Raw genomic sequence first — 12207 nt, 5'->3', positions numbered from 1 at the left:
AAAACATCGCTAGTTCCACTGTTTCCGATGTGATAGTGAAGTGGAAACGCGAAGGAACGCAAAAGGGTACGGGCCGACCACTTCTGCTGACTGGCAGAAACCGCCGACAGTTTAAGAGAGTCGTAATGTGTAATAGGCAGACGTCTATCCAGACCGTTACACATGAATTCCAAACTGTATCAGAATCCACTGCAAGTACTATGACAGTTAAGCGGGACATGAGAAAACTTTCATGGTCGAGCGGCTACTCATAAGCCACACATCAGGTCGGTAAACGACTAATCGCTTCGTGTAAGGAGCTTCAACATTGGACGATTGAACAGTGGAAAAACGTTGTGTGCAGTGAAGAATCACGGTACACAATGTGGCAATCCGATGGCAGGGGGTGGGTATGGCGAATGCCCGGTGAACGTCATCTGCCAACGTGTGTAGTGCCAAAAGCAAAATTCGAAGACGGTGGTGTTTTTATGTGGTCGTGTTTTTCATAGAGAGGACTTGCACCTCTTGCTTTTTTTTGCGTGGCACTATCACATCACAGGCTTACATTGATGCTTGAAGCACCTTCTTGCTCCCCATTGTTGAAGAGCAATTCGGAAATGGCTATTCCATCTTTCAACACGATCGAGCACCTGTTCATAATGCACTGCAATAACATTTCTATAGTTGACTGGCCTGCACAGAGACCTGATCTGAGTCCTACAGAACACCTTTGGGATGTTTTTCAACGCCGTCGTGCCAGGCCTCACCGCATGTCATCGATATCTCTCCTCGGTGCATCACTCCGTGAAGGATGGGATGCCATTCCAGAAGAAACCTTCCAATACCTGATGGGACTTATGCCTGCGAGAGTGGAAGCTGTTGTGAAGGCTAAGGGTGGACCAACACCATATTGAAATACAGCATTACCGATGAAGGGCGCCACGAACTTGTAGGTCATTTCCAACCAGGTGTTCGGATACTTTTGAACACATAGTGTATGTTGTCAACCATGCGTCTACAACTTGTACATCCATTATGCATATTCCCGTAAATGAGAGAGATTTTACTTGAAAGTCGCTTGCCTGGTGTCTACGGATAAATGTGATATTGCAGTTCCTGTGTTATTCAGAACTACGAATGTCCAAAGGACGTCTGCATCGTAATTCGGAATAACACAGGGATTGCAGTATCGTATGAGAGTTATTGGATGTCGTCCTGAGGGATATCGTGCCAAATTTTATCCAATGGCGCGTTAGATCATCAAAATCCCGAAGTGGTTGGAGGGAACTGCCGATAATGCTCCAAATGTCCTTCACTGAGGAGAGATCCGGCTACCTTTCTGGCCAAGGTAGGATTTGGCAAGCACGAAGACAAGAAGTAGAAACTCTTGCCGTGTGTGGGCAGGCATTATCGTGTTGAAATGTAAGCCGAGTATGGCTTGCCATGGAGAGCAGCAAAACGGGGCGTAGAATATCGTCGACGTACCGCTGTGCCGTAAGGGTGCCACGGATGACAACTAAAGTGGTCCTGTTATGAAACGAAACGGGCAAATGGCACCTCAGAGAATTACTGCTGGTTGTTGGGCAGTATAGCGGAAGACACTCTTCGTGCATACTAAATCCTAGCTTGGCCATCAGTGTCACCGGATCTCTCCCCAGGTTGAGAAGTTTGGAGAACTATGGGCAGGGCTCTGCAGCCATGTCGGGATTTTGACATCTAATGCCCAGTTGGATGAATTTTGACATGATATCCTCAGGAGGACCTCCAATAACTTTATCAATCATTGTCAAGTCTAATAAATGCTTGATAACTACCAGAGGTGGACCAGCGCATTGTTGACATATTTTTAGCATACATGCCTCAGATGCATTGCTCATCCATGACCTTACACTGTCAGAAACATCTGACCATTGATCCCTCCTTTCAAAGTACTCATTTACTATCATTTATCGCATGTTTAATTTTGGCCCTAATGGTTCGGGATACTCTATACGAACGATACTGCAAACCAAACTTATGTCGTTTGTTATCTATTGGCAATGGTTAGGGAGTATTGGGCCGAAAGCCCGTGGGCCCTGAGCCATCTCTCTTGGCACTAAGTTAGAGAAGATTTGTTCGATAGAACAGGAGAGAAGTTAAAGGCAAGAAGTCTGACTTTGTAGAGAGTACTTACTGCGGGCCGCCGAAGAAGAGGTCGAAGTCCCGGAACTCGATGCGCACCCGCTGCGAGGAGAATCCGAGGAACAGGTAGCTGCAGTAGAGCTCCTTGGGGTAGGCGCCCGGGTACGTGGGCGACACGATCTCGCCTTGGCGCTTGCTCGACGCGTGCACCGTGAAGCTGCACGGCGAGTCGGGAATCGGCGTCCCGATCTCGTACTGGGCTGCAACACCACGCCACGCTTCACCTCGCTGTGCGCCGAGCGTCGGCCAAGTACACCCAGTAAGCTGCTCGGACTTCCGGGCTCAACAACACATCTACAGTACACCCAAGGTCACGGCTCCATTCTTAAAACGCAGATGAAAACAGTGAGATGGTAAAGCTACAGAGATGTAGAAGTAAGCTATTAAACGATACTGACACTGTACTGCAATGTCCAGAAGTTACGCATATTTGAGAAATATAGAGAAAAAAGTTTAGCAAAACCTTAAATGACCCCACAAATTAGAACTGCGGTACTTGTTTTGGAAAGGAATACCCTCTCCTTCAAAAAGCCATGTTTCAAAGATAACGGAAAATAGTGCATAGGACTCCTGGCCTCTTACTCCTGCCTTAAGGCACTTTGGAAACACACAGTGAAATCTCAGCAGAACTGAAAGTGTCATTTCACGTGTTTGGCAAGAGTTCATAAACACAGGAACTTTTCATTGTACAGTGGTAGCAAAGTGGATCAAGTTACTGGAACTGTACACGGACTCGACCTAACACAGTTCCTTTTAGACTGCCTTTAAGCACCACCCCCTTCAATCAGCACTCCCACAGTACATTGAGAACGACTGTGAAGTGAAGATGTCTCCTGATCTGATACAAGAAATGGGCGTCGATTTATAACACATAGGAAAGAAAGGGTAGGTAATATTTCTTTGAAATTTCAAAACTCCTTGAGGAAAACGACAACCAAACAATTATCCAAGTTAATGTGCTGATTTTGTGAGACTGGAGACATATCATGGGACTTCCAGGAGATAATAATGTACAAAATTATGGAGGTAGCAGATTGTCCAATAGCTGTTGCATTTATCAACTAATGCATCCAAGTAACAGCCTAGGCCTTCATTTGAAGAAGAGTCTTCTGAGAATGTACGTCTAGAGCAGAGCATTGTATGGAAGTGAAATACAGACTATCGGGAAACTGGAGAATAGAGTGGATGCATTTGGTGTCTCGCGCTAGCGAAAAGTGTATGAAATCAAGAGGACTGATAAGGTACGGAATGAAGAATTACTAAAACGAATAGGCGAGGGACGATCCATACGGAAAACCCTCATTAGAAGAACCGCCGGGGTAGTGGGACTTCTGCTACGGCATCCAGGAATAGTTAATAAGGCGTTGGAAGGAACAGTTGTCGGAAAAAAACAATGGGGGCAGAAACGGACGAGGACATACAAACCAGTTATATAGAAGTTGGATGTGGAAGTTACGTAAGGGTGAAAACACCAGAACAAGATAGGAAACGAGGGAGAAGTGAATCAAATCAGCCAAAAGACTTTTGACTTAAAGAACTTAAAGAAGGAAAAAGGGCGACCTAGAACAACTGCAGCGCAACAAATACAAAGATGACGTTAAGTGGTTCCCTGCAGAGCTCAAGGCGGTTGGCCTGTATATCAAACGCCGATGGTATGTACTTTCGGGCACAGAAGTGTAGAAATGGGCCATTTCATTGTCTACACAACATCGAGAATGGACCATGTATGAATGGAGTGCTCTTCTCATATAATTCTCCATCAATTACGAGAGTCGTTCTTGTGCCACTTTCTCTTGTTGAATGCGATACGCAGTTTAATCACAGAACATCGTGAGAAGAGAACACCTTCATGGTGAAGTAGCCGTTATGTGGGAATGTGTGTTAAACAGTGTGCTGAAAGAGCCTGTCGCCCTTCCTTGGTAGAGGGAGGAATACTGTTACACCACAGAGGTACACAGATGAAGTACTGCTGTTACAAGATGCAGTTGGTCGAGATATCTATTTCGTGGAAAACGAACCCTGTCTGCACCGATATACTCTATTGTAAGTATAGCCAGATATGGATTACTTGGTCTAACCACCATGAAGTCCGGTTCTGAATCCTACAGATCATGTACTAAATTCTATAATCTATCTTTGAAACTGATCACAGCCTGTCAGTCACCACCAAGGATTCTTCCCAACCTTCTCCGTATTTTTCAGGAATAGAACAGACCTAATAACATAGCTCTTGAACTACATCAAAGACTGTTTTGTTATCATCGGATTTATTCCAGTTTTCCTAAATTTGTTTGAAACATTTATCAAGTGTATTTAACTTTTAAAATTACTTTCTGTGCACAGTGTTTTAGACGAAATGTCTTTGATTAAGCATATCTGTGTTCCATTCCCGACTTCCTGTCTATGAAGCTATAAGATCACGTCATAAGCTGTCCATGATATTTCGGCAAACAGACTTGAGGTGGTACCGAGGTTCCTCATGACTGCTGCTCTGCTTTCTTCTCACCTCCTCCTAGAGAGAAGGATGCGCTGTTTGAGAATGTCGTGACTGCTGTTTTCAGGTTTTGTGGTATGTGGTTCTGTTCGCATCGTTATTATTACTTCTGTGATGAAAGGTCAGTTTTTTATGACTCCCAACTGCGAATTTATTTGGAGGGTGTTGCTAGGAACGGTTCATATACACTCTACGACAAAATAGACACACAATGGAGGAATTATCCGAATGGGACGGAAATAAGTCGAGTGATGTACGTGTATAGACAAACAGACGATTACAGCATCAGAGGAATTGGATGATTAACTCAAGATAAATAACTTCACAAACTGAGCTAGTCAAACGCTGGGCCTTAAGCAAGCAGTTATTCGCTGGGCATTGATTGAAAGAGTTGTTGGGTGTCTTCCTGAGGAATATCGTGCCAGATTTTGTTCAAAACCCCGAGTTGGTTGGAGGGCCCTGTCCGTAACGTTGCAAACGTCCTCAGTTGGGTAGAGATCAAGGGACTTGCCTGGCCAAGGTAGGGTCTGGTAAACACGGATACAAGTAGTAGAAACTCTGTGATCAGGTGGGCTGAAATGTAAGGCCAGAATGGCTTACCATGATAGCTACAAAACGGATTGTGGAATATCGTCGACGTACAGCTGTGATCCAATGATGCCGCGGATGACAACCAGTGGCGTCCTGGTATGAGATGGAATGGCATTCCAGACCATCATTCTTGGTTTCGGTCCGCATGGCGGGCGACAGTCGGTTTGGTATCGCATCGCTGTCCAGACCGTCTCCAGACTTGTCTTCGGTGGTCATCGGGGCTCAGTTCGAAGTGGTACACATGACTAAAGAAAACTCTACTTTAGTCAGTGGTATTCCAGACCGAAGACCATGGTACGCGCCCACACACGGCGAAAGTTTCCATTGCTTGTCTTTGTGCCTGCCAAACCCCACCTTGGCCAGCAAGGTCGCCGGATCTCTCCCAATTGAGAACGTTTTAAGCCTTTTGGACAGGACCCTCCACTTAGTTCGAGACTTTGACGGTTTAACGCGTGAACTGGACAACATGTGGCACGATATCCCTAAGGAGGACATCAGACAAGTGTATCAGTCAATGCCAATCCGAGTAAGAGGTAGCATAAGGGCCAGGGCTGTTACTGACTTGCTTAACTTGTGATGCTCTTTCTCTTGAATAAATTATCCAAATTTCCTGAAATCGTAATCGTTTGTTTGTATATGTGCACCGCATCTATCGATTTCCCTTCGTGATGCGTCGTTTTCTTTCCCCTTTTTTCCTTCTTCTTAAAGCACATTTAACTTACGGCCAGAATAAATCTCCTAAAACACCGATCAGAAGTGCTGCTATTGACGCCTTGTTTTCGCAAAGGGTGTGCCAACTTCGTCGTGTGGGTGATGTCATGATCGACGGTTGTACCGCTTTCGTTGTTTTCGTCGTTTTCTAACATGAGGGCAAGTCTCTCTTGGGTTTTTCAAAATTCCGCTTGGAGTGACTAGTTCATCAGTCTGTGCCTCTCGGTTGGTCAGCACAGGTCGGGCCAATAGTTCTGTCTGCTTTGTCCGTTCCTCCGATAGCAGGATTAGCGTGTCTGTGGAGGTCCTCACGTGTGTACGTATCTCTGACATCTGCCGATCGTCTGCTTCCCGTAACACGTGACATGCTGCTTCCATCTCAGTGTGCAGGACGATTACAAATCTTTCTTGGGCTTATTCCAGGACAGCTTCGATTCTGGCCTGCCTATCGACCTCATACTCTTTAGTCAAGTCGTCGATTGTGACGGGGCGCTGTCAGCGCTTGTCGTCTTTCCTCATGCTGCATTCCACATGTCAACTTCTCATGTACAATGGAGTTTACCTCCTTCACCACCCCGCTCCTTTCGCTGACCGCGCTGTGGAGTTTTGGTGATGAGCTGCGAACTACCACCTCATTTCAATAGCCCATTGCAACCGTATGAGAGCTTCACTGTACGGGAACTCTTTACGTTTTCTTAGCGCTGTGCATTATTCCACTCATGACTCAGATATAGGTCGTTATCTATGTTAATTAGACCATCTTCGAACCTACCTCCAATGGCCTCTGGAATTGCGCAGTCTCAAAAGGAAAAGGTTGGTTTTGTTGAAATCTATAGTAAGGTTAGTTTTTATCCCATAGTGGACCACGGCTAATTTCGTGGTCTGGCGTAATTCAGTGTGGCGTCTAAGTTCACTGCATCTCTCTTCTTCTGTGCATACTGTTTCCCAAATATAGTCCTTGCCTCTTTGGCAGGGGATTTGGTAGACCTCTGCTTTGCAAAAGCCTAGACCACTGGTTCCTAACGTGTGGGCAGTTAACCCCTCGTGGGTAAAATGTAATTTTCTTAGGGTTAACCAAAAAGTTGAATTCTGTTTCGCCTACGAAACTCAATTCTTTTTTAAAAGATCGTTACTATTATCACAGTTTCGTAAGACTGAAATGGTAATTACCTAAGTTACAATAATTACTTTTTTCCAAGTTACAGCATTACTGCGCGACACAATGTGGTGGAGGTTTCAGCATGTGAAATGAACGTACGAACATCATCTTCTTCAGATAGTCCTCCCTCTGTTCACATTCTTTACACTTTGCATCATGCGTTCATGACAGATAATTGAGACATATACAACACAATTGTTTAAATATCTCATTAAAATGCATTTTCCGAGTTGTACGTATTTCTCGCAGTGGAGCAGAAATGACATTATTTCTTCTCAACAATAAATAAACTAACTGAGAGCACTATAGCAACTAAACAGGGTGATTCACGAAGATAAGCAAATATTTTAATATGTTATTTTACAAGTAAAACTAAAGAAAGAAATTCATATAAACATAGATCCCCAAATGTTTAGTAACGGATTAACTGCTAATAAAAGATCTTGCCTGAAACTGACCAACATCGCTAATATGAAGCCATCGCAAAACTGTACGAGGTTAAAGTAAAGCACGATTTCCATTTATTTTGTTGTTATTGGCCCCAGATGTGTATCCGCAATAATTTTCCAGAACAAACAGATAAGCAAAGAAATTAAGAGCAACCACGTGAAACTGAAACGAGCAACACAGTCTGTTCACAGACGTGGAGCTAAATGCATTGAACTCTGTGGAGACATTTGTGAAAATTTATTGTGAAAGTGATGTGAAACTGGTTGTACACTGTACAACTTCCTTAACATTGAGCTTTGTTTTTTTCTGGTTTAACATGAATTCACGTGTGCTATGGTATTAATAAAGGCAGATTATCTGACACATTCATACAGTTTCAGTTAACGTTATTACCATCATTTTTCCAAAATTAAATCCTCTAAAACTTTCGTTGAAAATTTTGTTGAATAATTCGAAATTTTTTTAAAAAAACAGCCTGGACCAAGTAGTTGATAAATTAAAAATTTTGCGAAATTACTTCTTTGCTTCTCCGGATGTTCTGGAAAACTACTGCAGATACTCGTCTGGGACATGTTTTATTCATTTCACCAAATCAGAAACAACAAAATAAATGGGAATCGTGCTTTACTTTAACATCGTTCAGTTTTGCGACTGCTTCATATTAGCAAAGTTGCTAAATTTCAGGCAAAATCTTTTATTAGCCGTAACTCCGTTACTAAACATTTACGGGCCTATGTTTATATCAACATTTTCCTTTAGTCTTACTTGTAGAATAACATATTAAAATATTTGCGTATCTTCGTGAATCATGCTTATAATGGCTATTAGACTGCTGCAAGGCCAACAAAATATTATTATTATTATTATTATTATTAGTAGTAGTAGTAGTAGTAGTAGTAGTAGTAGAAGCAGTAGCAATGCAGTGAGCAGACACAAAGCACTTGGCAGCCTGAAGTCTTCCTGCCACTTCAGAAGTAAGGAATCCAACTAACCAAGTTTTTACAAACTGTAGGTCTAATTCTACCGCACACATTTTAATTCTGTTGATTTTAAATGGCGCTGCAGGATGTGGATGAATGACTGCCGATAGTTCGCTTTCTTTTCTGCGAAGGAGTTACAGGTATCACTCGCGCTACGAGAATTGATTCACCGTTCTAATATGTTGTTTTGTTGTTGTGGTCTTCAGTCCTGAGACTGGTTTGATGCAGCTCTCCATGCTACTCTAACCTGCGCAAGCTTATTCATCTCCCAGTACTTACTGCAACCTACATCCTTCTGAATCTGCTTAGTGTATTCATCTCTTTGTCTCCCTCTACGATTTTTACCTTCCACGCTGCCCTCCAGCACTAAATTGGTGATCCCTTGATGCCTCAGAACATGTCCTACCAACCGATCCCTTCTTCTGGTCAAGTTGTGCCACAAACTTCTCTTTTCCCCAATCCTATTCAGTACCTCCTCATTAGTTATGTGATCTACCCATCTAATCTTCAGCATTCTTCTGTAGCATCACATTTCGAAAGCTTCTATTCTGTTCTTGTCCAAACTATTTATCGTTTATGTTTCACTTCCATAAATGGCTACACTCCATACAAATACTTGCCGAAAAGACTTCCTGACATTTAAATCTATACTTGATGTTAACAAATTTCTCTTCTTCGGAAGCGCTTTCCTTGCTATTGCCAGTCTACATTTTATATCCTCTTTACTTCGACCATCATAAGTTATTTTGCTCCCCAAATAGCAAAACTCCTAATATATATTGTTAGAAATAAACAGTACCGATTGTCTCGTTGACTTGTTAGTATGTAATTTAATAAAACACCTACAAAAACTAAATATCGTTTATCTTTCGTAATTTTAAAAATCAAAGTGTTCAAAGAAATTTCTTTTTCATTCTAAAGTTTAGTTAGACGCCAATGTTGATGTCGGTGGTGGGACGGTTGGGGAGGAAGTTGGTTCTCCGTAATATCGTATTGCACTCAATGGTAATGGTCTCACGAATGTTGGGAACCTTTGGGCTAAACCATACTTCACAGATTTTAGTACTATCCAGATTTCAGGAGGTGGTCGAGATACCTATTTGATATCGCGTGCCGGCCGGAGTGGCGGTGCGGTTCTAGCCGCTACAGTCTGGAGCCGAGCGACCGCTACGGTTGCAGGTTCGGATCCTGCCTCGGGCATGGATGTGTGTGATGTCCTTAGGTTAGTTAGGTTTAATTAGTTCTAAGTCCAAGGCGACTGATGACCTCAGAAGTTAAGTGGCATAGTGCTCAGAGCCACTTGAACCATTTCATATCGCGTCGCTCAAAAATTCTGTTGGCTTTTCGGAAGGTATTGCTGACAAACAGAACGCACGATAGTGCTTTGAGCTCCTCTTTCTCTTTCTGTTGTGTAGGTATAACCTCTGTAACTGGACTAACTATCTGCTTCTTCCTGTAACCGTTCCTTTCGTGTTTGTTTCCAGGTGCTTTAGATCATTTGGTGGCTGTCTCGGTCGTAGATGGCTCGCCCCCAGTGAGAAAGTGTGCATAAAGTGCCTTCATGCTAGGAGTTATAGCTACTACTAGAAATTCGTAGATACAGATTCATAGTGTGTTTCCTGCGCACACAGTGTCCCCGCTCGCCATCTGGATTCCGTTTCACTGAGACATCCAGAAGGTGGAGGACGCCATCCTCATTTAGCTCCATGATAAATTGTATGTTGGGGTAGAGTGAGAAATTCGTGGAGAAATCACCTAAGCTGTCCCGTTCATGTGGCCAAACGGCACTAACTCATTGGCCTTCATCTCGAGTTCTTCCGTGAACAAATTTCCTACAACCGTTGATAGAGGAAAACCAATAGAGACGCCGTCCATCTATTCTATCTGACAGGTAGAAAACTGAGATGAACACAAAATTAAAAATTATCGTATTTCTTATCAGTTCCATCGATTCCTTTCATGGTAACTAGGTGAAGAGGTACACTACGTCAAAACTCATTAACAGGTCACTATCCCTGAGGCGAAGTTATATAGATGTTGTACAATCTAAATACATCTACGGATGTGATATTAGGGTTTCCCCGCTACTGACTCAGGAGAGCAGTTTACTGTTTGACCAAGCCGTATGTTAATGCTCTTATATAGCCGACTATGTCACACAGCAGAAAGCGCTCTTTGTCGTCCTTTGGCAGACCATACAGTCATGGCGGAGCAGGAGCTCGTGGTTCGAGATTAATTTACGATTTCCGCTCGGGATGTAGCATGAAAAGAGGGTCTTTATGTTCGGGTGACTTGTTGAATCTCCTTCCATTTTCCTGTACGCCGCTTCACGGAGAAGTCCATAAATTTCCTGCTCAAGCGAAGAGCGCAGAAGCAACATCTTAACATCTTTATTAGTCGGTAGTATGACCAAATCTTGATCGTCAAGTAACTCGCGGATGTTCGGCCTTTCCACCTTTGAAATTCTGCTCATAGTTAGTGTAGCTCCTCGTCGGCCTTGTTCACTGATAGAGCGCAGGTGGATTGTTATCTATACGCCTGCAGCATTTGTAACAGCTGTCAGCGTAAATGTGTTTCACTCGCAAATGTGTCCGCAACTCGTGGTCTAGCGGCTAGCGTTGCTACCTCTGGATCACGGGGTCCCGAGTTCGATTCCAGACCGGGTTGGGGATTTTCTCTACCCGGAGGCTGGGTGTTTGTGTTGTCATCATCATTATGACAGTGGACAGATTGGACTGCAAAAAAATTGGTACTTTTTACGGGCGCTGATGACCGTTCAGTTGAGCGCCCCACAAACCAAACATCATCATCACGTGCAATTGTTTTCAGGGTGTGATCCTCTGCGACCAGGACAGCGCTTTCCAAATGAACTGAAGCACCTGGAGACAAATACCAAAGGACTAGTTACAGAAACAAACAAATTATACGTGCGTTATAAGGTTTGTACCTAAACAACAATTGAAAGAAAACCGGAGCACACCGCTAGCGTGCATCCCATTAGTCGGCAATAGTTCCATAACAGTCAGCAAAATCTTGGAGCGACACAATATCAAATATGGATAAATGGTGATCAAAAAGTCCCCTTTTGAGGTAGTTGCTGTCGTGTACTCATATAAGCAACTTATCGCGACTACGATGCAGGTATATAAGCATCGACATGGAGGCAAGAGGTATTGTGGCATTTCTCTCTTTCCGACGTGCATACGGTAAACGTGTACACGTGAACTGCGGCGACAGTACTACCAGATAACGTGCAGTTATTCTTTTCTTCCCTGACAAAGGACAAATACAGGTAAGTAACCATCGGAGAATGGAGAAAATGACTGGGGTAGCATGTCTGACGAAAACAACTGTTGTGGATAATGGGTCCTGCTTCTTCATGATAATGCACGCCCTCGTAACACGATTGTCTCGAAGCAGACGTTATGTCAAATCAACTGAGAGACATTCGAGCATGAGCCCTGCAGTTCTGATCTCTACCCCATGTGATTACCGCGCCTCCGGTCACTAAAAAGAACCCTGAAGTGTCGATGATTCCTTGCGGACGATCGAACGAGGATGTGCAGCAGGCAGTTACGGAGTTCTTCATTCAAAAGACACGGATTTTACAAAACGGATATCTTCAACCTGGTGCGTCGCCTGGATGATTTCCTCATTGTTAA

The 12207-nt window shown here is 43.6% G+C and overlaps 1 protein-coding gene across 4 annotated transcripts in view; it reads right to left on the bottom strand.

Moving 5' to 3' along the window:
* LOC126320425 (CUB domain-containing protein 2) overlaps positions 1-12207 on the bottom strand; it is a 1159067-nt gene that overhangs the window by 154953 nt on the left and 991907 nt on the right. For all 4 annotated transcript variants that reach the window (XM_049993929.1, XM_049993913.1, XM_049993920.1 and 1 more), the window contains one exon: positions 2153-2360. In XM_049993929.1, coding sequence (XP_049849886.1) covers positions 2153-2360 — 208 coding nt within the window. The remainder of the gene's footprint in view (positions 1-2152; positions 2361-12207) is intronic.

This window comes from Schistocerca gregaria, chromosome 2, assembly GCF_023897955.1.
Source record: "Schistocerca gregaria isolate iqSchGreg1 chromosome 2, iqSchGreg1.2, whole genome shotgun sequence".
Taxonomy (NCBI): domain Eukaryota; kingdom Metazoa; phylum Arthropoda; class Insecta; order Orthoptera; family Acrididae; genus Schistocerca; species Schistocerca gregaria.
This window is presented reverse-complemented; position numbering and strand designations above follow the sequence as displayed.